Source organism: Anas platyrhynchos, chromosome 3, assembly GCF_047663525.1.
Source record: "Anas platyrhynchos isolate ZD024472 breed Pekin duck chromosome 3, IASCAAS_PekinDuck_T2T, whole genome shotgun sequence".
Lineage (NCBI taxonomy): Eukaryota > Metazoa > Chordata > Aves > Anseriformes > Anatidae > Anas > Anas platyrhynchos.
This window is the reverse complement of record NC_092589.1, coordinates 113,708,676-113,730,489: the sequence shown is the minus strand read 5'-3', so window position 1 is coordinate 113,730,489 and position 21,814 is coordinate 113,708,676. Positions and strand designations below refer to the sequence as shown.

Below are 21,814 nucleotides of genomic sequence, written 5' to 3'. Positions count from 1 at the left end.
ACTTTCAGAATTGTTATTTACAATCATTGCATGGGGTCATATACTCCACTGTAAACATTTTTTTAAAACCAAGTTGAACCTTGGCTTTGAGAAAGAACTTGCCCAGAAGCAAATTTGAATGGCTTTCTTTTTCTTTTTTTTTTAAATAGTAATTGTGTGCAAATAAAAAACAACTCCATATAAATAATTTTTATGACTATGGAACCCAACAATAGTTCAAGTTTAGAAACAGTTGTAAAGTAATTTTAATTACCTCCTGGTGTTTTGAAACAAAAAGTGAAACACTCAGACTATCCAAAATATGAAAAATAAGTTTCTGAAAGCAGGCTTTGTCTCACTTTAACTTTGCATTCTAAATGGAATTTTTATTTTGTTTTAGATTTAATTAGGTATTATATGTGAATTAAACAGCAACTGATATTTATTTAGTCTTCAAATTTGGGTACTTGTGAGTTTTATTGCATACAAACAGCTTCGCCTCTAAAAACATGTTCCAAATCATCAGCTGTACACATAATTAAGCAGTTTCTGCCCTGATCGTAAATCAAACATGCATAGAGGGAGTCCCACCTATGTGAAGGTGCCCTCTGGATCCTGGCGGGCACCTTAGGAAAGAAAGCCAGAGTCCAATTCCCTCCCCCGTGTGCTGCTCATCCCACAAAGCTAGCGTTCCAGCCATGTCATCTCCTGCATGGTGAAAGGCCAAAAGGCCATAGCACAAGAGCATTTCAGCCACAAACACCCAGATCTGCTAAAGGATAGCTGAGTTACGTGGCATTACCTGATCAGCACAAATTTCAGTAGATACCCCGGTCTTCTGCCATGCTGATCCCCCACTGCCTTCCCCATCAGTATTAGTGGTCTCGATTCCTCATCACCTCATCTCCACAGCTTGGAGGCCTTTTATTTGTAAGCATTTCACTTAAGACCAAGTTTAGACCACAGCCACGGACTTGTACTGACAGAAATATAGGGTCAAATATGTCTTGGTAAAGAGGAAGAGAGACAAAAATGCATGGCTGGAGGGGCAGTAGTCTCTTAAAACTAGCTCTAGTGTTGGCAAAAATGTAACATGTATCATGGATTAAAATGATTTTTTTATTGTATGTATTTCATACTTACAGGCTAGATCTGATCACAGATAAACAAACTAGAAGGATCTATTATTTATATGGTGTAATAAATATTTACATGATGTTCTGTGAAAGCTCCGGTTCAAGTCATATATACATCTGCCTTAAGAGGAGGAAATCAAAACAAACTGGGTTGAATCACCTTCTGTCACTGCATTAAAATGAAAAACGCCAGGGAATGAGCACCTAAAGCACAGGCTCATTCACTGAAATCATTTCTCTGCTCTTTCCTTATCAGATCCAATGAGTTAGAGAAAGCCACTTCCATCTGAGTTTCCTCAGGGCTTTGTAAACACATCCATTTTCTGCCTACAGAGGCACAGGAGAGAACCTGTGTGTTAGGTGACAAAGATATTTCACTTCTCAGCACTTCTCAGTTTAACCCACACACCACGACCTCAAGCTGGGCTTTGGAGCTACAGTTCCTGCAGTCTTGTGCCAAGCTCAGATTCCTTCTACCCAGATGAGGAGTGAGATTGCTGTGGGCTCTTCATACAGCTGATGGAGAGACAGAGTTCGTGAGAAGGAGACCTGGATCCTGATGTTAGAGGTGATCTGGACACATCCATCTTATTCCCTGTGATTCGGGGGCTAGTTACTATAAAAATACAAGTGGACATGTCAGGTGCACTGAGTATGATGAAGGATATTGCTCCACTAAATCACAGAAAGGGTAATTGTTTTACATCCGAGTTCTTCCTCCTCAGTCTCCTAATTAGATCATTACCTTGCACTCAGATACAAGTAGGAAAAGTCCATTTTTAAATCAGCTTCCCGTGGTATAAACAAGTCAGAGATGCAGGCAGAGGCAGCTGCAAACAGCATGATAAAGGGGCAGAGGGCTCGCTGGATATTAATGGCTTGTTGCTTGCAAATAACCCTTTCCCCAGAGACCTCCCTATGCTCTGCGTATTGTCTCTGCACAAGCTGGCAGCAAAGTGGAGGGTTTATTAAAAGAGTTACAAACAAGGTCACATTCCTTTAGGAGCTTCTCAGAGTTCCCAAGGCACTCAAGGAGGGGTCCAGCTGTTTGCAGGGGTTTCCCATTATGGTCAGAGACACAAGTTTCAGCACGTTTCCGATTAAAAAGGGATCCTGGCAGTTTTTCTCTTTAACATGACAGGGATAGGATGGAGTCCTTCACAGTAACGTTCCCTTCTCAGATGCTAAGCACATTCATGTAGACATGGACAGAAAGCATGTGTTTGGCAGGGCATGGTGCGGGATGTCTGGCTTGGGGATCCCACACTACTCAAAAGCAGCACAAGGGTGGCTGGGCTGTGCAGGTGTTAAAGGGCTGCAGTGCCTTAATGCCTCAAACCACTCCAGCCGAGTACCCAACGTACCTCACGTCTCTGCAGAATCCAAGAAACTCACTTTGAAGTGGACTTTATCTCCTCAACACTCCTACAGGGGTACGTGATCTTGTTTTTCAAGGCAGAAGCAACAAAAAATAAATGATTTGTCCCATTTTCTAGTGAAAGAGTCAGAAATATATACACTGCTGTGTTAGGCCAACCCTCCTCCCCATCTCTCCGTTTGCTAAGTCTCATCTGTAGAAGACGCGGATTTCTAAATTCAACCCAAATGTGCATTTTGTTCGGAAAAAAATAAATAAAAAAAAAAAGGAATAACATTTTTTGAACTGTTTTTCATTAGGAGAGGAAGATAGCCTTCCCCACCTCTGGGGCAAGCACGAGTTCTCCACTCATCCATACTTTGTGCTGCCTGAATAAAACTAAACACTGCAAACTTCTCCAGCACCTACTTCCCAGGGAAAGGCGCTTTGCCAAGGCTCAGGAGTGACACAAATCATCAGTCCCGTGAAATTCAAACAGAATAAATCTTCCCTGTGCAGAACGTGGCTGGGTTCTGCCTTACGGGAACTGGATGCTGCCACAGAGTCTGAGTCACAGCCGTGTTTGTACGATCAGCTCCTCGCAAATGTTTGGGATCAAAGGCTGTCACAGAGCAACCCTCTCCGTATCGCAGGGCTGTGGAAACGTGCAGAGAAATGTTCTCTTGCTGGGAAAGCTTTGATTTATAAGCTGTGACGCTTTCACCTACTCCTGAAGGAACAGAGTTGCCTGCTGGGCTAGGCAAGCCCGTGGCAGGAGCACGATTTCTGGAGCAGGTTGGGGGACTCTGCACGCCGCTCCCACAACTGCTAGTGGCAGCTGGGAGCGCAGCCCCCTCACTCTGGAGCTGCAAATGTATGCATGCCTATTATTTCTTGCAGTGCTCTGTGGGGAAGCGCAGTGTGAATGTGCTTTTTACTGATTTGGGTTGCAGATGGATCATACACTGGTTCCTCCTGTGGGGCCAATAGAGGAGTGATAATCGCAGCCACCTCCCCTGCATCGCTAGAGCTCTGTCCCGTTGGGGCAGCTCCCAAAAGATAGATGAAGGTAGGGCAAGCTGATGATAAGCAGAGACTGCCTGCAGCACTGGCAATGTCATCCCGAGGGAATCAGTGAGCTACTGATGAACACTCTTAGCAGACCTGGACAAACACCCTCAGATGTGGCTGGGATTTGAGAAATGGAGTATGGAGAGTTGAAAGACCACCAGCTCACTCGTAGTGATTTACCTCACACACACACACCCTGCACCTCTCATCCCCAGCCTGGCAGGGCATGCAGCCAGCCCCTGTCCCAGAAACATTTCCCATCCAAGCCATACCTGTCCATCCTCCACCAGCTCCCCCAGCAGCACCAGGCTGGCTTAGCCAATACCCAAGACTGCAGCAACTACAAACACACAGAGTTGCTCCTCTCCAACAACCTAATTATTTTTAGAGTAAGCCCACAGCTTAAAACCCTGCACTGGTTTCCATTTAAAAGCTGACGCTGAAGGAAGTAGCAGTACTGGGACGAGCACACATCTCAGTAGCAGGCTGCATGTTGCACTTTAGGACCCAACACTTTATTTCCTTGGGCAAACATCACACTTTGTAGAGTGGCCGTGCAATCCTGCTTCATACCACACTGCTTGTTCTCTTAGCTACAGCTTTGCTCTCTGAGCAACACTGTCTTCCATCCCATTTTCTAGTTTCTCAGCCATTACAAGTTTTAGGACTTCGCACTTGGGCAGAAAGGAGGAAAACTTTACCTTTTGTGACTTTGATTCAAAATGAAGTTTTGCTTCATGCTGACACTCAAGAGCAGGTCCCAACGCTCATACTTCGTCACCAGCATGTGCCTCTTTCTGCACTCTCAGCAAGGACAAAGGAGGGGTGGTGTGCTCAGGTGTACAGTAGAAACCCATCAAGTTTTGCTGACTTGGCAAGTTATCATCCAGCAACAGAACCACCATCGCACCAGTGTGCGCACCCCTAGGCCATCCCAAAAACCACAAGAAGGAGGTCTAGGCTAACCTGTCAAACTTATCTGCTTTGGCTTCTGCTCTTTGGAAACTGGGGGACAACAGGAGCACATCCAGAGACATATGTCACTTCAGAAGATGGGAGGTAGCTTGTTAGTGGACCATGACTCACCTGGCACGTGACTGAACCATGGCAAAGAGCAGAAGACCCCAAACTCCTCCACTATGCTGCAATGCTCAGATTTTGGCAGTTACACAACTAAGGCACTCATCCTACTGCACAAATAACTCGACTGGCCCGACTCCACCTGTGGTCTCCTATTGACACCCATAATCTGTGTATCATATTTCCAAGCAGCCACTTCACATGCTTCCATGTGAGTAACTTTTAACTCCTTAAGGGCACAGGATTAGCAGCTGGGAAGCCAAAGATCTCCAGATACAGCTGAACAGATACCAGCACAGGCAATAGCAGCCCCTCAAGCTTCCCTTCTGAAGTCTTCCCCCTCCAGAGGCAATTCCTTCGGGAAAGGGGTTAATCCCCTCTTAACCCTGCAGGAAAAGATGGTGAGGAATGCTGACCACAGGATTTTTCACTGCGGACACATGGTCTCTCTGACACTGCCCGAAACACTAAAGCTCATTTCACGTTGGCTCAAGAACAGACAGTTCTAGTGAATGTTTTGAAGTTTATCAATCTTTAACATATGAATGTGAGAGACTATGATAGCCTGGGAGTAAAGAAGCTCCTTGAAGGCACTGTAAGTCAACCGTAACATGATGCAACTTAACAGCTTGCTTTTTGAATTTTCACCCCTTGATTTAACTTTTATTAATGTTTAAACATGATGTCAAGACTTGACTTAGCCACATCTGCTGCTAATACACACCTCCATAGTGTAGATAGAGGGTATGGACCACCAGGAGGGCAGAAAATAGAACAAGAAACTCAAGTGTATAGTCCAACGAATCTGCCAAAAGTCTGCAGCCTGCTAACTTGGCTAGAGCATCTATGTGAACCTCAGTTTGGTGCTCATGATGAAGCTCTCACCCCGGGCTAATGAAGCACCACACATCAGGAGCACTGCAGTGGCAGGTTGCATGTGCCAGTCCTGCCTTTCCTGCCTGGGTTCTGTGCCAGCAGCATGTGATGGCAGTAAATGAAACCACCCTGCCCAGCTCAGTGGGCTCTGCCGAGCCATTCCTCTGCTTACCAATCATGGGCATCCCTAGGTTTTGGTACGGGCACTCCAGGCTGCCTCCTTGTGTCCTTCCAAAGACAGCAGAGTAAATGGCTATCACCATGCTCTTCTTGCAGCTCAGCCGCAGCTTGTCGTCTTCACAGGCTACTTTACTCTTGTACTCGTCTGGAAGGAAACAAACACTTAATTACTCAGCTGATCCAGAGGCAGGCACCCAGCACGAAGGGAGCCTTATCACCTCCCCATGGCGTGAGCTTGTCAGAGGCAGCAATGATTCTGTGCATGCGTCCAGAGGTGCACATCAGCTGCCAGAAGCCCAGCCTTACGACTGCGTTTACTAGAGTAGCAGGGATCATTTGCATTACGCATTCTCTCTCTGGCATTATCAGCACCTTTAATGAATGCTGTTTAATCTACCCCATGTGAGTTCCAGTAAATAGCCAATAATCTCATTTTGCAGGCATGTAAGTGAGGCATGGCAATTGAGTGATTTCCCCGTGGTGATATTAGAAGTCTGTGGCATGGGAAGGTAAAGGCACAACTTTAGGCACTTTACTCATCCACAGATCACCACTTCGTGTGCCAAGTGTTCACTCCACATTCTGCCTCCCAAATCCTTCCTGAAATGGACAATCCAAACCACAAAATCCACTCTTGCTTTCGTAAGCCTGGTGCACACAGAGCAGTCACTCAGTTTACATCTGTCAAAGGGACTAGGCGATTATTTCACAAGAAATCACAACATTCCCTTCTCTTTACTGTTATTATCTGTATTATGGGAACCCCTAGAGGTCCCAACCTAGAATAGGTCCTCCCCACGTATGTCTGCCAACACACCACAGAAGATAAACACTCATTTGAAAAGCTGAGTCTTAATAGCTAGAGACCTACAAGCGGGCAAAAAAAAAAAAAAAAAGACAAAGAAAATTGATGTGGCATGTCTAAGGTCACCCCAGCTGACCCAGGGCACAGCCACGAATATAACTTCAACCTCCCCAGTCTTGGTAGTGTCTTTCCATTTGATTACATTATTTACCACTAGAAATGTAGCCACAATAGGCCAAAGACTGCTCTCCTGCCCCAAGGCCAGCTGGTATAGCTCACCTTGCATTCACGCAGCTAAACTCCTCCATTCCTCCCCACTGCAAGGTGCTGCATCCAAATCACCTAATGGGAAGGGTCCCTGACCCGTGGCAACCTCCCTGGCATGATCAGTCATCATCTGAAATGCTGCTGGTTGTCCCAGGTCAAAGCAGTGCCACAAAGCATGCTAATGACTAACAGTGTAGGTAATCATCAGCCAGTGCTTGCAGCTGCCCCTGGCCCTGCATTTAGCATAGACACGACTTTTGTCTCTCCGTGTCACTGTTTCTCTAGGTCTGATATCACCACTATTAAATATAAACATATATATATATATACGTATATGTGTGTGTGTGATTTCTGCAAAATCCATACGTATCAAACCACTTAGTAACTGAGAACACAAGATAATAATTACATTGCAGTTTAATGCTTAAGTGTTTACACCATGCCAGCTGTGACATAATGGGACATTTTTGTCTGTATTGTAACTATAGGTCCAAGAATCATTTCTTCCTAATGGGAGCTGGACAGAAATGTTCCACCAAAGTTGAATCGCAGAAGAATTTAGGTTGGAAGACTCCTCAGGACACCATCTGGTTTAACTCCTGCTAACAGCAGGGCTAATTTCTGCATTTGATTATTTTTTTCAGAAGAAACGACATGAAGGAAACACATATTATACCAAAACAGACATACGATGATTTAAAATAAACGTCTGAGAATAAATGACTCCTTATGCTCAGCTGGGAAATTCCTACTACAAGCTAAAAAACAGCCCCCTCAAAATATCTTATTACCTGGTGATCAGAGCATCCACCAGAGCATGGAAACCACTCACAGACCAGGTGACAATCTTAACCCTAGACACTGGTTATTTGGGTATGCAATTTTCCTTCTCCCTCATCAGCTTTGTACAAGAATCTCTTAAAAAAATAATAGTTTTCATCCCATTGCAGAAAAACTTTCAAACCTCCAAAATATTTATGGATGGGAAAACACTTTCTCATCCAGCTCTGCTCCCTGTAGATGAAGACAGACTAAAGACTTTGCTCATGGAGATAATACAACTGTTTGAAGAACACAGATCCCTCAGCAGTGACAAATCCACAACCAGGGTAGTGTATAAAACAGAGACAGGGCAGGAACAGAAGCCCTTTTTAACATCAGAGTAAGCTCAGAAAGGGGATACCTCATACAGATGGAAAGAATCAGTCAGCCCATAGTATCTGTGTAGGTATTTCAGCCACTATCACCACAAGGAGATCTGAGTAAGATAATGAATATACTGAGTTAACTTCATTTCTAGTTGTCTTCCATAGGACTTTTGTTTCTTCTGGGAGGGAAATGGGACCAGAGCTTTAGTGTGTATAAAAGCACAAGGGCATAAAACAGTGCAATAGGACGAGCTACATGGCTGAAGCGGCTGAAATACGAAATAGTTGATTAACTTTAGAAAAAGATCGATTTTGACGTCTCTAAAGAGCACGTGCCATGGTCCCCTGTGAGGGTCTTATTTCTTACAAAGCAGTAACTCAATTTCCTCTTCTGATTCGGTTATTATTAGCTACTTCTCCCAATTATCAAGTATAAGTGATTGCTTTACCACATGTCCTGTGGACCCACATAAGGTCCCTAAATACCGATTAAATGCTGTTGACTGTTCAAAGTCAGAGTTTGGAAATTTCACTGGAGTTCCATGCAGAAGTCACTGGGATGCATGGCCATTCGCATCTCTGCTGACAGCCAGCACCAAAGCTCTGTCTCTCACATCTGCAGTTCTCACCCTTGGAGCTGCTCCAGAAAATCATGTTCAGAGCTGGTGGAGGGAGCTGCCTGATGGATGGCTCAAAATACGAAGCTGGGGCAGTGAGTCTGACCGTGCACTCCCTGGGGACTAGTGCAGTTTATGGGTGATGTGCTGTTGGCACGCTGCTGTGTGGAGTCAGAGGGCTGTGCCATCTGAAGGAGATGCCACCTCCTCGTGGACACTGACATCTGCCTTAGGAAACACCTAGTGGAGCTGCTGGTCACCAGGGTCGTGAATATTTGGTTCTGGATGAGTCCAGGTGGGTTAGGAGGGCAGTCGCCTGGGCTGTCACTGATGAAAATCACAGCTTTCTTAAAAGTTAGAATAAAAGAAGAAAAAATAAAGGATGAAGTACCCAGTGGTATTTCAGACTCCCCAAAATTTCCCATAAGCTTGCTCACTGGAGAACAGATGCTCTCAGTGTTTCAGGGCAACCTGATAGAAATCTGGATAAACAAACTGATAGAAAGTGATGTTACAGAAGACACAAGCCTATGAAAGCATTTTCTGCTTCATAGCATTGCCACCTCCATCTTAGCCAGGATGAACTAAAGCCAGCTGTCTTTCATCCAGACACTGATGGCTCCCAGGCATTGGGCAGTGGTAAGGACTGTGATTGATGCAAAGAAAATAGAGAACTAAGCATCACCCATACATTTACTGGTACTTCAGCCCATAATAGCCTTATATAAATATTGAAAAGAATCGAGGCAGCGTAAGTGACAGAAGAGATCTGGGACTGGGAATGAATCTGCATTTTTCTCTCTCACTCTCCCAAGCAGGACTGGCCTCCTACAGATCAGTCACAATCTGGTCCTAAGCCTGCTCTAACTGTTACAGTCTGGATATAATTCAGTCCAAATGCAAACATTTGTATTAGTGGGTTTCATGTTTCACCCTGAAAAATTAAACACGCTTAAATGGCCTAGGAAAGGTGGCAGTGATATTCAGCAAATGGCTTACTCAACTCTAATCCCCCGTGCAGTCATTTGTAGGGCAACAGAGATTTACCATGATTAAGATATTTGCTAAGGATAATATCCCTTTTATTACTGCCTGTTTTCAGAGACACTGGCTTAAATATAACTCGACAGAGAGAAACCAAGGAGGGAACAGCTGCAGGCTTTTCTAGACACATTTTAAAGGTCAATATATGACATGATTATAACATAGCTAGAACAATCAAGGGAAAACAATTATAAATGTTTCTAATGGAAAAATTGGCTCTCTCAAATAGCAAAGAGAACAAGACCCATTGTAATTACAGGATGTGTGCAAGAATACTAAAATATTGACCTGTAGTAAATAAATTTACCCAGTGACTTAATGACATTTTCATCTATGGTCCATGAAAATTTTCTGAATGATCATGATTGGGAAGCTCAAAACTAAATTCATTTGGCTCGGTCTCTGAAAGATCTTAGAAATAAAAGTTTCTAAAGTGATTTTGCATCTAACAAGCTGATGGAATGCCTTGTCTAAAATTAGATTTTTAAACAGAACTAGTAGTGGAAAAATTTTAGGAAATTTCGCTAATTAACATATGCATGATTCACATAATCACTGCATAATAGTTGACCTATTTCCCAGATCAAAGAGCTGGAAAGACAAGGAAAAAGAAATCTGTCTTCCTCACAAACTCCTAAAGGATTTAAATCTCAGAATTAGGAATCTGAACAAAGGCATTCTGTAGGAAATATAGATGTTCTTCCCCATTTCTTTCAGCTCAGGATTGTTTTTTATAGAAGAGTCTCCTACTTAGTTTACAACTGCTAAATTAGTGAAACTGTACCCAAGATGCCACTTCAGAACCGAACTGCTTGTATTGGGCTTACATGGCAAAGATTTGGCTACAGGTGTGGCCTCTGTGAGCAGAGCCCAGCAGCTGCCCCATGTCAGATCAGAAGGAACAAAAGGGAGTCCCTCCAAAAGGGATCTGCTGCTGGCCACAACCGACCAATGAGCAACCCTATGTGGACCTCTGGGAGAACAAGTTTAAGAAAGGGAAAAAACAAACAAACAAGAAATGCTGTGCAACAGCAGCTGGGAGAGAGGAGTAAGAAAATGTGAGAGGAGCAGCCCTGCAGCCCCCCAGGTCAGTTCAGCAGGAGGGCAGGAGGTGCTCCTGGCACGCAGCAGCAGTTCCCCTGCGGCCTGTGGAGAGGCCCCTGGTGGAGCAGTCTGTCCCCCTGCAGCCCATGGGTCCCACATGGAGCAGATCTCCACGCTGCAGCCCGTGGAGGAGCCCCTGGTGGAGCAGGGGGATGTGGCCTTGAGGAGACTGCGGCCCATGGAGAGCCCCCACAGGAGCAGGCCCCAGGCCGGAGCTGCCGCCCATGGGGGACCTGTGCTGGAGCAGATTGCTCCTGGGGGATGGACCCTGTGGTATAGACCCATATGGGAGCAGTTCTTGAAGAGCTGCTGCCTGTGGGCAGCCCCCGCAGGCTCAGTTTGGGAAGGACGGCGTCCCGTGGGAGGAACCCCAGGTGGAGCAGGGCAGAGAGGGACCCTGAAGGAGCGGTGGAGACAAAGTGTCAGGGACTGACCACAGCCCCCATTCCCCAAGCCACACATAGGGAGGAGGTGGAAGACGGTGGATGGGGGGGACATGCTTTCAGTTTGCTGTTAGTTCTCACTGCTCTACCCTGTTACGGGTGGACAATAAAGTACATTAATCTCCTTTATGCTGAGTCTTTTTTGCCCATGATGGTAACTAGTGTGTGATCTCCCTGCCCTTATCTCAACCTACCAGCTTTTCTTTTTTTTCATTGTATTTTCTCCTCCTGTTCTTTTGAGGAGGGGGAGTGAGAGAGCAGTGTGGTGGTGCTCAGCTGCCCATCAGTGTAAAACCACCGCATTCAATACCTTTTGGGGTCCGTTTTTCCTCTCCCTGCCTCCTGATTAGTGACCAAATGGGATTGTAGTATTTTCTCTGTACCTTTTCTATTGCTTTTTAGCAACCACCACAGATGGTAATTCATTAGTGACCTCCCTGTCTTCAGGACATCCAACTATTCCACCAACACTAGTCCTATTTTCCTTTAACTGATCAATGAATGTGTTTAATTTTAAGCAGTGGCTAGCATTGGTCTATGAATAGGGACAGGACAGCAGGGACAGCTCCCTTTCTCACACAGCCACTCCCCCTACAAGAACAGTGTTAAGAGCAGGTACATCTCCCGTGCAGTGTCACTCTTCCTACCCACATCTCTACCTGCACCTATCAGTGCTTGTACCACTGTCAGCTAAAGCAAATTGCCTAGGGCCATGTGCAGTCAAGTTTTTAATGTCTCCAGGGACTGAGACTACACAATCCACTTGGGCAACCAGTTCCAGTGATCTTGTTGACCATGTGAAAGACAAGTATAGCTAGTATCTGTTAATATCTCTTCTGAGGGAATTAAAGAGATAAGTCTCCAAGAAAAGAAACATGACAGATGTCTCTAAGCAGCATCCGTGAACAAGAGTGCCTGTGCAACCAGACTGCCTGTGAACAGTTCAGATTGCAGATACCCATTCAGTACCCTTCCTCATGAAGACTTCCTGGAAGTCTTCAAAAGACATTTAGATGTAGAACTTAGGGATATGGTTTAGTGGGGACTGTTAGTGTTAGGTCAGAGGTTGGACTCGATGATCTTGAGGTCTCTTCCAACCTAGAGATTCTGTGATTCTGTGTGATTCTCATAACATGTGAAACTCATTTCTACTTGTATATATTCCTGTTTTCCCCCATAATCAGCAAATTCCCAGGATCTGTGATACATCTTCTGTAAGAAAGAGAATTCTTTGAGTGCATGTAGATCTAAGTCCATCCTCCCAAAATTAAAATAGATAAGCACATCTCAGAGCAGGCAAAGGTGTCTTGGGCAGCTTCCATGGACTCCCATACTCTGTGAAGAAGGCATTTGGACTAAAAGGGTATCTGCCCGTTGGTGCTTCCCTTCACACCTTTTCCCCTCTCTCTTATTACAGTGTTCTTATACATGTATTTATTTGCTGTTCATTTCATGTAAGCATTTGTTTCCTGAGCCTTTCTTACTCTTTAAAGATACAAGCAGATTCTGGCCTCTAAGTCCCCAGATGTAAATAGGTAACATGGATCAGAAAATCCTAACAGCTGCAACTGCCTATTGTTTGGAGCACAGCACATAGCTCTGTCTCCTTGCTTTTAGTTTTCTTCTGGTTTCCTTTCATTCATGAGAGATGCACCTCATATCCTGGGTTTCAGGACTTCCCCTGCATCTGTGTCAACCTGCTACTAATGAGAAATTTTCATTCATGTCAGGATTTGAAGAAATCCATATCAACCAAGTCAGTATTTCCTTAGGCAGGTTTGGCTGGAGAAGATCTTTCCAAGACAGCTAAGATTTCTATAGTCCTCAGGTACAGACTCTCCTCTAACTCCCTCACAAACATTTAAGTTGTGGATGATCCGGTCATTCCCTCATTTCAACATTTACAGTCTTTGTTATTTGGACCCTTTAATTTGGAGCATAAATACGTGAGAATATCACAAACTGATACATTTTCAAATAAATATCTTTTAACATCATTTAAGTTTGAACTTCCCTTTGAGAAACTTGTTTTGAAGATGCTCTAATTTAACTTTTAAAAACTGAAGTTTGCTACCCTCAGTGACATGGAGCACACCACTTACTTCTGCAGAAGCTAATCTGAAACCCAGAAAGGTGCAGCGTGGATGACAGTCCAGAGCTATACCAAATAGGCAGTTTGCCAACTTCAGAAATATCCTGAAAACTCAAAACTGCTAAGTTCTGGAGGTCTGAAACTGTTTCGACAAGTAAGAAGATTGTTCTTTGTAAATGACCTTGTCAGATTCCTTTAAAATTACGAGCCTGATGCACCCATCCAATTTGCAGTGTTTAAGAGGAGCCTTTCCCCACTGTCACTTTCATTAGTCTGAAGTAGTTGTCTTTTTGTATTCTGCTCCACAAAGTCTGGCAGTGTTGCAAATTAACTGCTACATTTCATTTCCAAAGTCGAGTTCTGATGCACCTAGCTGCACTTTCCTGCTGGACAGAAGTGTATGGTTATCTAAAGAAGAATAAAGCATTATTGAAGTATATACACTAGGCTGCGAGATGAGAGATAAACAAAACCCTTGGGAGCCAGGGATGAATTTAATTCTCATCCCACTTCTCCCACTAATGAATTTGGGCTAATTCTCTGAAGTAAGCATTCAGTCAAATGACTTTTCTTCTGTCTGACCCTCTGTCCTGCCATTTATTAGTCCCCATTCCAATGACTTGAGAACCTGCTGGCTAAACTTCAGCAAAATGTGCCAGAAAAAACTGAGGTGACAAAGGCAGTTTAAGGCCCTATATGTTTTATAAAAACTGGTAGCCAGATACAGAGGAGAGCCTAATTAGTGCCAAAGCTGCTGGTTATTGCTGCACTGTCCCACCAACCAACCTGCATGGATGTAATACTCAGCTTGGTTATGTATGTCTGTAATACCCATGGCTATAGATCTGGAGAGCTACACCATAGGAGGTAAAATAGAAAGCATTGTGAAAACTATTGCTACTGCAATGAAAAGATGGAAGGGATGCACCAAGGAAAAAAATTACTTGAATATGTAAATAAAAAGACTTCATTAGTTCAACTGCTTGCGGCACTTTTGTTCATCTTTTCCAGTGATGGTGTAAATATTACTATTAAAATAGCTGGAAGGGAGAATTTAGTCTTTTATATCATAAAAAGTCTTCTCCAAATGTCAAAATAATGGTGCTAATAATTCTAACATGGGAACATTAAAAGGATAACTGATTCATACTTTTGCATAAAATCCATGGGGTTGCCTAGAGCATAAAACAAGGGAAAATGAGGCCTACTAGATTAAAAGCTGGTCTGCTGGTTTCCTAAATAATTAAACACACAGCATTCCCTCAATGGCTTTGTCTAAGAAGGAAAAATGTAGCTGGAAGAAATGCACAGTTACCAAATCTCCCAAATTCCTGTAAGTCTCAATGCCACAGATATCTTAGCTCTTGGATATCCCAGCTCTTGGAGACATGATTAGGTGACAACCTCTGGTGCTATTTAAGTAGTCAGAAAAGCAAAAGTAACCGTGAAGAGCTTGATGTGCCAGTAGTATGATAAAAAGTTGAAAATATCAGTAAATTCCTGTTTTAAAAATGTATCATAAATCTGAAAACCAAATGTGGGACTGATATGGAAAAAATATTCACAATATTGGAAAGAATTCATTACCATGTGTCTATCCCAGTACTTTTCAGATTTACTTTTCCCTGTATTTTTTTCCATTTTTTTACTTGAGTAGAGCAACTGATTTATATTTTCTGTCTTGAATAACTCCATATACAGGACTCCCTGCAGAAGGCCTGCATGAATTTACCTCTCTGTTCTGCTTCTTGCTTTGTGAGACCAAAACACATGGTTTAAACTGTGGCTTCAATATAACAGATCCAGACTTTCATAAAAGTAAATGTTTGCAGCATTTCAGTTGGATTTATTAAGCATATTGTTACTGGAATATGCTTTCCTTGTCCCGTGTGCCAGAAAACTCACCAGAAAATCTTGAAATCTACCATCCAAAGCTTGACAACTTCTATCACAATTGGACCGTGCTGAGACTTGGATTTAGGGCTTTCATTCTCAAAAACCTGGGCCCTGGTTCCCCCATGTTTAAACTCCCCAAGGGCCCAGCCTTGCTTTTGTGAGGAGAAGGCTCCCAGATCACTTTGTTTCACACAATGTCACATCTGAAGCACTGTCCACATCGCAGCCTCCATCCTCTGCTCAGGAAGGTATCACTGGTACTAAGAATGCCCAAGGATGGGCTGCATCTCCTGAAACCTGTTGTGCCTCAAGGCGAAGGCTACCAAGTCCTTTTGGCAATGCCATCTACTCACCCATCTCTGCAAAGAAAAATTACAGAGTATCCTTTTCTTGTCCTTCACTGAAAATCCACAGCTTAAAAGGGTTTAAAGGGTTTTCATTTTTCTTTCTTTTTTTTTTCTTTTTTCCACCTCCAACCTCTCAGAAAACTTCAATGCCAATGAACAAAAGACATCTGTAAAAGTCACAGCCTATGATGTATACAGTTCAGGCAGAATGGAAGGGGGGAGCCATGAGAATCTATTTTTCAGTGGTCCACATCTGGATACTGGAGGCCTGACCCAGCAAACTTTATATTCACATCGTGCTCATCACCACCTCTCTGTTCTCCTTTTTATCAGGCCTGACTGAGGAGTTTGAAGGAGAACTGGGATCTTTTTTTTTTTCTTTTTTTTCTTTTTTTTTTTTTAACTCTCCCAGGTCAGCAGTGGTTTCCTTCTCTTTCCTCTACTCACACACGTTGGGGGCAGCAACTGACAATAATCTCAGCACTCACTGACAATGAAATCACACGGTCCTCTTAATCCTGCTCCTGACAGTCAAAGGATTGCTGTGCTACAGAGACAGGGCTATTGGACAGCCACTGAAAATCTCTGTGCATCAACGGCTTAAAACAATAGTAATCGTTAGCATTAACATTTCTCTGACCCAGATCACTGATGGATCTGTCCTCGGTTATTTATAGCATTCCTTTATTTACACCTTTTCATCACTACGGAGTTTGCTGCCTGAAGTTTTATTGCCCTTATAAATTTACCCTCCCTGCACCACCTTAACAGTTTTGAACTAATACAAATAAGTGAGAGCAAGCTGATGAATGCAGGAGGTAAAAGACCTATTTTACTGCCTCAGTGGCTGGGCCAGAAGGATGTGCCATTTCAACAGCCCACACTCCGCCGTGCTGCTTTAGAAAGCCTGGCCCACCAAAAAGCCAGGCAGTGAACAATACAGTGAACTTCTCCTGCCACCAATAAAGCTGTCTTATGAAGGAGATTAATGCTTTTCTGAAAGGGTTGATAACTACTGAATTACCAATCTACGCCAGCACTAAAATCAATCACCAGTGTTAAAGGGACCAAGGATATATTCAGGTCCCTCTTTGCTCTCATCTGCAATTTCTACAAAGACTCTGTCTTTCCATGGCATGCTGTTCTTGCTCACAGCATTTGCAAATTCTGCTCAGAGAGTGAAAGCTTTAAGGATGTGTAACAAGACCAGGCAGTCACCAAATTTATCAGAAAAGATAATCCTCAGCCCAGAAAAGTCAGTGGCAAAGCTCGCACTGAAGTCAGTATTGTAGGAACAGATCACACAGAAATTAAAAGGCACACAAGATGCATTCACTGCAGTCTTCCTTCCATAACATCCTTCCCAAACTTTTCAGTTAATCCATTTGAAAGGTGAGAGCAGACCCAACCATTTCCCCAGGACATAAAAGGCAGCTTCAACTTCACCTGCAACTGGGAATCACCACCATGGAGGACAGCTCTTCGCAGTTATTTAATAGCTGCAGAGCTCGGCCACAAGTAATGCAATTCTGCTGTTCATAAAGGTTTTGAAGTACCACTGACAAAAAAAAAAAAAAAAAAAAAAAAAAAAAAAAGCACATCCTTGCCAAAATGCAGCCACTTCTGGGACAGAAGCAGCTGCATCACCATCTGATAGGCTGCAAACTTGAAGACAACATTTATTTTTATCAGAATTTTTATCAGAAGATCTACTTAGAATTAATTCCTAATCGATTTCAAAATTCAATTGCCTTCTAATTAGAATTGACTCGTGCTGTTAAAAAAAAAAAAAAAATAGAGTTATCTGAGTAAGATTTTGGCAAGAACATCAGGATGGGCATTCCCAGTTTGAAAAAGTCATTGCAGTTCACAAGAATTAACTGGACTTCTTAAATTAGAATTAAATCTATGGTTGAGAGAATAAATGCCTGCTCTGTTATAAACGTTTGCCCAGGTCAATTTTCAGCACAAAAGTTTCCCCATAAATCAAAGCTACAGACCCTGAACTAGAACAAAATGACCTCCCCCCAAGCCCTTTCCTCCTCCTACCCCATAAAAACTTTTGGCACTTTACCCTTTGCCAACAAATGCAGGCTTCCCAGATGCATTTCTCAGATCCTTGTGCCTTTCACAAATATGTTCTTGTATTGTTACAGAGGGATTTGAGCTGCAATTGGAGACCGGGTCACAATCTAGGCTTTCTGAAACTTCAAAAGGTTTTAAGCTTGTATTTGTGAATAGAAGGGAGAACAGCAAAGCTTGGATTTACACTTTGCTACATGATGATGAACACAGGGAAGCCTCACACACATTGGCCTCCCATTATCACACCCAGCTGCTCTAGCAGGCATTTTAAAATTAAATAAAAACAATAATAATTAAAAATAAATGAATAAATGGATGGAGGGTCTGTCTACTAGAGTCCTTGAAGTCATATGCTAAAATAGTAACCGCCTGATAGGAAAGAGGGAAATGTCACTAGAGTGTCACAGGAGGCTGCAGCTCAGGCCATTCAGAGCTGAGAAGGGGACAGTGCATCAAGGACAGTGTGGCAGTGGCATCTCGTGGGTGCAAAGGAGACCAGGAAAAGGTAACATGAGGGGAACTCAGAGGAGAAGTCACAAAAGCAGCGTTGAAGCCCTCTCTTCTCTCAGTAGCATTGTCAGTGAATGTCCACCCAAACAGATCTCATCCTAAATAATCCTTTAGCAGAGACAAGTATGCATTTATTTCATTTTGTCCAGGAGCACTGACACTTTTGAAATAGAAGGCCAAAAAGAAACAACCACAAAAGCCACCATGGACAAACAGATGCTCTGCAGGGACAGTTCGATCCCTGCTCCTACAACATCCAGAGCAGCAACCAACCTGGTAAAAAGCTGCAATTGGCATTGCTGAGGCACAGTAAGGTGACAGTATTTCTTTAGCATGATTTGGGCAGCCCCAATGATTCTCTTCCCAGCCAGGATCAGACCTTGCAGCCCCTCTGGAAAGTCAGGCACACAGCAAATATTTCCTAGCTTACAATAACACACGATCTGTCTCTGAAGTAGGGGGATGAACAAGCACTGAATTGTTTAAATAATATTGGTGAATCCGGATTTCAGTTAGAGGGAATTCATGTTAGACCAATTAAATAGTATGTCAATTCCCTCTAATTATATGTTCCTGCAGCCTGCCCGGTAATTATACTTAATGGGTCTAAACCAAATCAGCATGTTACCTGAGAAATAATTGGATTTGTGTGCAATTTTTTAATGATCCTGAAAGGTACCCTGGAGAATGAAATCCTCTGTGTGCTCAGGGCCTGATCCTAGGCTTTGGTGTGCTTTGGACATAGATCTCAGGCTGCCTCAGCCCTGATAAATTAAATGTGCCAGCTCTCTGGCACTAAGGCCAACTGGCATAGAAGAGCCTGCAGCCATTCTCACAAATTTTGTTAGCCTCTAAAACAAGGTGGTCACATCCAAACTTTCAATTGGAAACTATTCCTGGCCAGCGCTAAAGCCCAGATTGGGCCTGGGAGTTGGGTTGGCCTGCTTGGCCTGGCCCTCAACAGAGGTTTAATAAAAAGAGTGATGGAAATCCTGTGCCCACAGCAGCTCTCTGGCACTCTTTGAGGATCTGTCAACACTAGCAAAGCACAGCTTCAGGTTTCACTGCCGACAGTAACATCTCCCAGCCTTGTCCTGCAGGGACTCCTTGGGAGGGCTCTGTTGGGCCTGTAGGTACCAGGATGATTTACAAAGGAACCTCCAAGATCAGAGGCACAAGTCATAGATGTGCTCTGCTGAGACCTGTACTGTACTTATGAGCATCTTCCCAAAAGGCTGGTGCATATTCGAAACTAAAGCCCACATGCAGTGGGAAAAGAAACAAAAAGCTAGGCCCCTATATACTTTGTTGAACCTTGGCCCTCAAGCCACATTGAAGCAAAAAATAAGTCTCATTTACCCCAAGCTGACAGGGGATTGCATTGATCATTTCTGATCTCATTAACAATCCTGTACCTTAGAGTTAAACGTATACACACAGAGTGTATTTATTTACAAGCAGAGAGAATATACAGAACTGCCAAACTTCTGCCATTTAAAAGCAGTCCCAGGCACATATCTGAGTCCTGTACATGCAGATGAGTGCTCCCCAGACCCCAGCTCCAGCCATTGGATCACAAGGGACCAGGATTAACTCAACGCTTCCCAAAACACACAAGCTATTGAATTTCTTACTGTTTCTGGTTAAGCAAGCATCGTTGAAGTTTCCACCCTTTGGAAAGCAGTCTCTGCCATTTGGAAAATGTGTGGCTTTCTGTTTCAGCATGATATACTGTTCTTCATCTCCTTGAAATTCTGCCCATGAGGAACCAAAATAGCACCTTGCCTTGTGAATGAAGCCCATACAGCCAGTGAGCATTGAAACCATTAAATTTCAAATGCAATGTAACATCAGAGGCATAACTGCAGTGACAGTGGCTGGAGGGGATAACTGCACCATCTAGTTATTCTTCAGCAAAGGTACAAGTAAAGGCCACTAACTTCAATTTTGCTTTCTTTCAAGAAAGGCTTTCTTTTTAGGTAACTGAATCTATTCAGGGGCCTTTTGAGGCTCCAGAATGAATCTGAAACTGGGAGGGCTTGGGCGTCCTTTATTTATATTAAAGATGTCCTGTCCAAACTCTGGAGGCCTCTTCCCAAAGTGTCTTTCATACCTGTATATGGGAAAACTCACATTCCTTCTACCTAGGTGGGCATTTTGCCGTGGTTCATTAGCATGGTCACATCGGGCTCCCTCAATAGGCAAAGAAAACAGAGGACAATTTAGAGGACAATTCGGACCTTAAGTGGCTTCTTATTAGAGCACTTCACTCATGTATACTGTTAAGAATGACAAAGCCAGGAACAGAGGCATAGTCCAAAAAATTGCACACATCTTTTGATAAAATAATGGATCAAAGCATGTGGCAGGCAGGGAGCTCCTGAAAATGACCCTCAGGTAATCTTCAGTTACAGTTATGGGTGCTCAGACTTTCTGGAGCAACGCTTCATGGGACCACAGCTTTGGGGATCGATTCTTAAGCATGAAGACCTACCACTGAATTTATTTATAGCTCATAAACAATACTCAAGTACTCAATACTCAAAAGAGACAACCAAAATCTCTCTGTGTTTTTCATTCTGTGGATCCATCCTTACCAGTCTTCTCATTAACATTCTCCTGGCAGAAGGGTGGAAAGACATGATTATCAGACTCAAACAAGCATTAGGCTCTTTTTCTGAGACTTAAAATTAAAGCACTGAATCATCAAGGAAAGGTTGAATGTGTCCTGGTATCTCTGTGCAAGGCTAATCCTCACATATTTCAAACCTTGTTATTAATCCAGTGGGTTCTGATTAAAAGTTTGCTCAGTGAATAACAGTTTCTGTCAGGTTACCCTGTTTTACCCTACAAGATTGGAGCTGTCTGAAAAAAATAATGTCTTGGGGAAATGTTTTCAAGCAACTTCCCCTGCTCTCTTTCAGGAAAATCACTTACCCAGCGCACACAAACTCTTTCTTTTCTAGCATAGCTGTAATTAGCAAAGAATGCCAAGCCATAAATATTTATGCACAGATGGGATCCTGAAGTGCCTTCAGAAGTTCAGCACGGGCCTCAATAGTCAGATTTCTCAAGTGAGCTTTGATACAAAACCTCCAGGTTTATGAGGACTTGTCAGAACACCCTGCTAATCGCTCCTGCTTCACAGAGATGCGCTTCTCAACTAACAAGGGATGTTCCAATCACTCACGAAAACCCCACAGTAAGTGCAGGTGCTTCATTACCTACTTTTCATTTGAATTCCTCACAGATCCTGCCAGATCCCTTCATTTCATTCGCACAGGTCTCTACGTGCTGGGGCAAAAAGTCTCTGCAGCTCAGTTTTTGGACGTTTTTGCTGTTGTTTCAAAGCCTTTCAGAAATCAGATATGTTTTTCTGCCCTGTGCAAACTTTTTTTTATATATTTTTTCCCCCAAAAAAATAATTTGCTGATGTGATGCTGGAACCACATTATTTATGTCATCGAAAGGGCTTGGGCTGAAATGTCTGGACTAATAATTGTGTCAGGGTCTATTCTCTGTATGAAATCAGTTTTCACCAATAGACCCGATCTGTCTCCAAACTAATGTGCCTGCTTCCAAATTGCTCAAGGAATCATGCTGAATCCCCCAGCAGAGCCAGGAATTGGCCAAGAAACTGTTGGTTGTCCCAATCCGAAACCACACTCCTCCACAGCATGCACAATTGCACTCCCAGTACCCAGACACTGGCCCCATTTAATTTAAACACAGCTAATGAGATCCCACAAAATACAGGTTAATGTCACCCAGCCTGAT

General features: G+C 43.4%; 1 protein-coding gene across 3 annotated transcripts in view; it reads right to left on the bottom strand.

Moving 5' to 3' along the window:
• EVA1A (eva-1 homolog A, regulator of programmed cell death) overlaps positions 1-21,814 on the bottom strand; it is a 202,943-nt gene that overhangs the window by 111,916 nt on the left and 69,213 nt on the right. For all 3 annotated transcript variants that reach the window (XM_013093401.5, XM_005012924.6, XM_072036519.1), the window contains one exon: positions 5,672-5,824. In XM_013093401.5, coding sequence (XP_012948855.1) covers positions 5,672-5,824 — 153 coding nt within the window. The remainder of the gene's footprint in view (positions 1-5,671; positions 5,825-21,814) is intronic.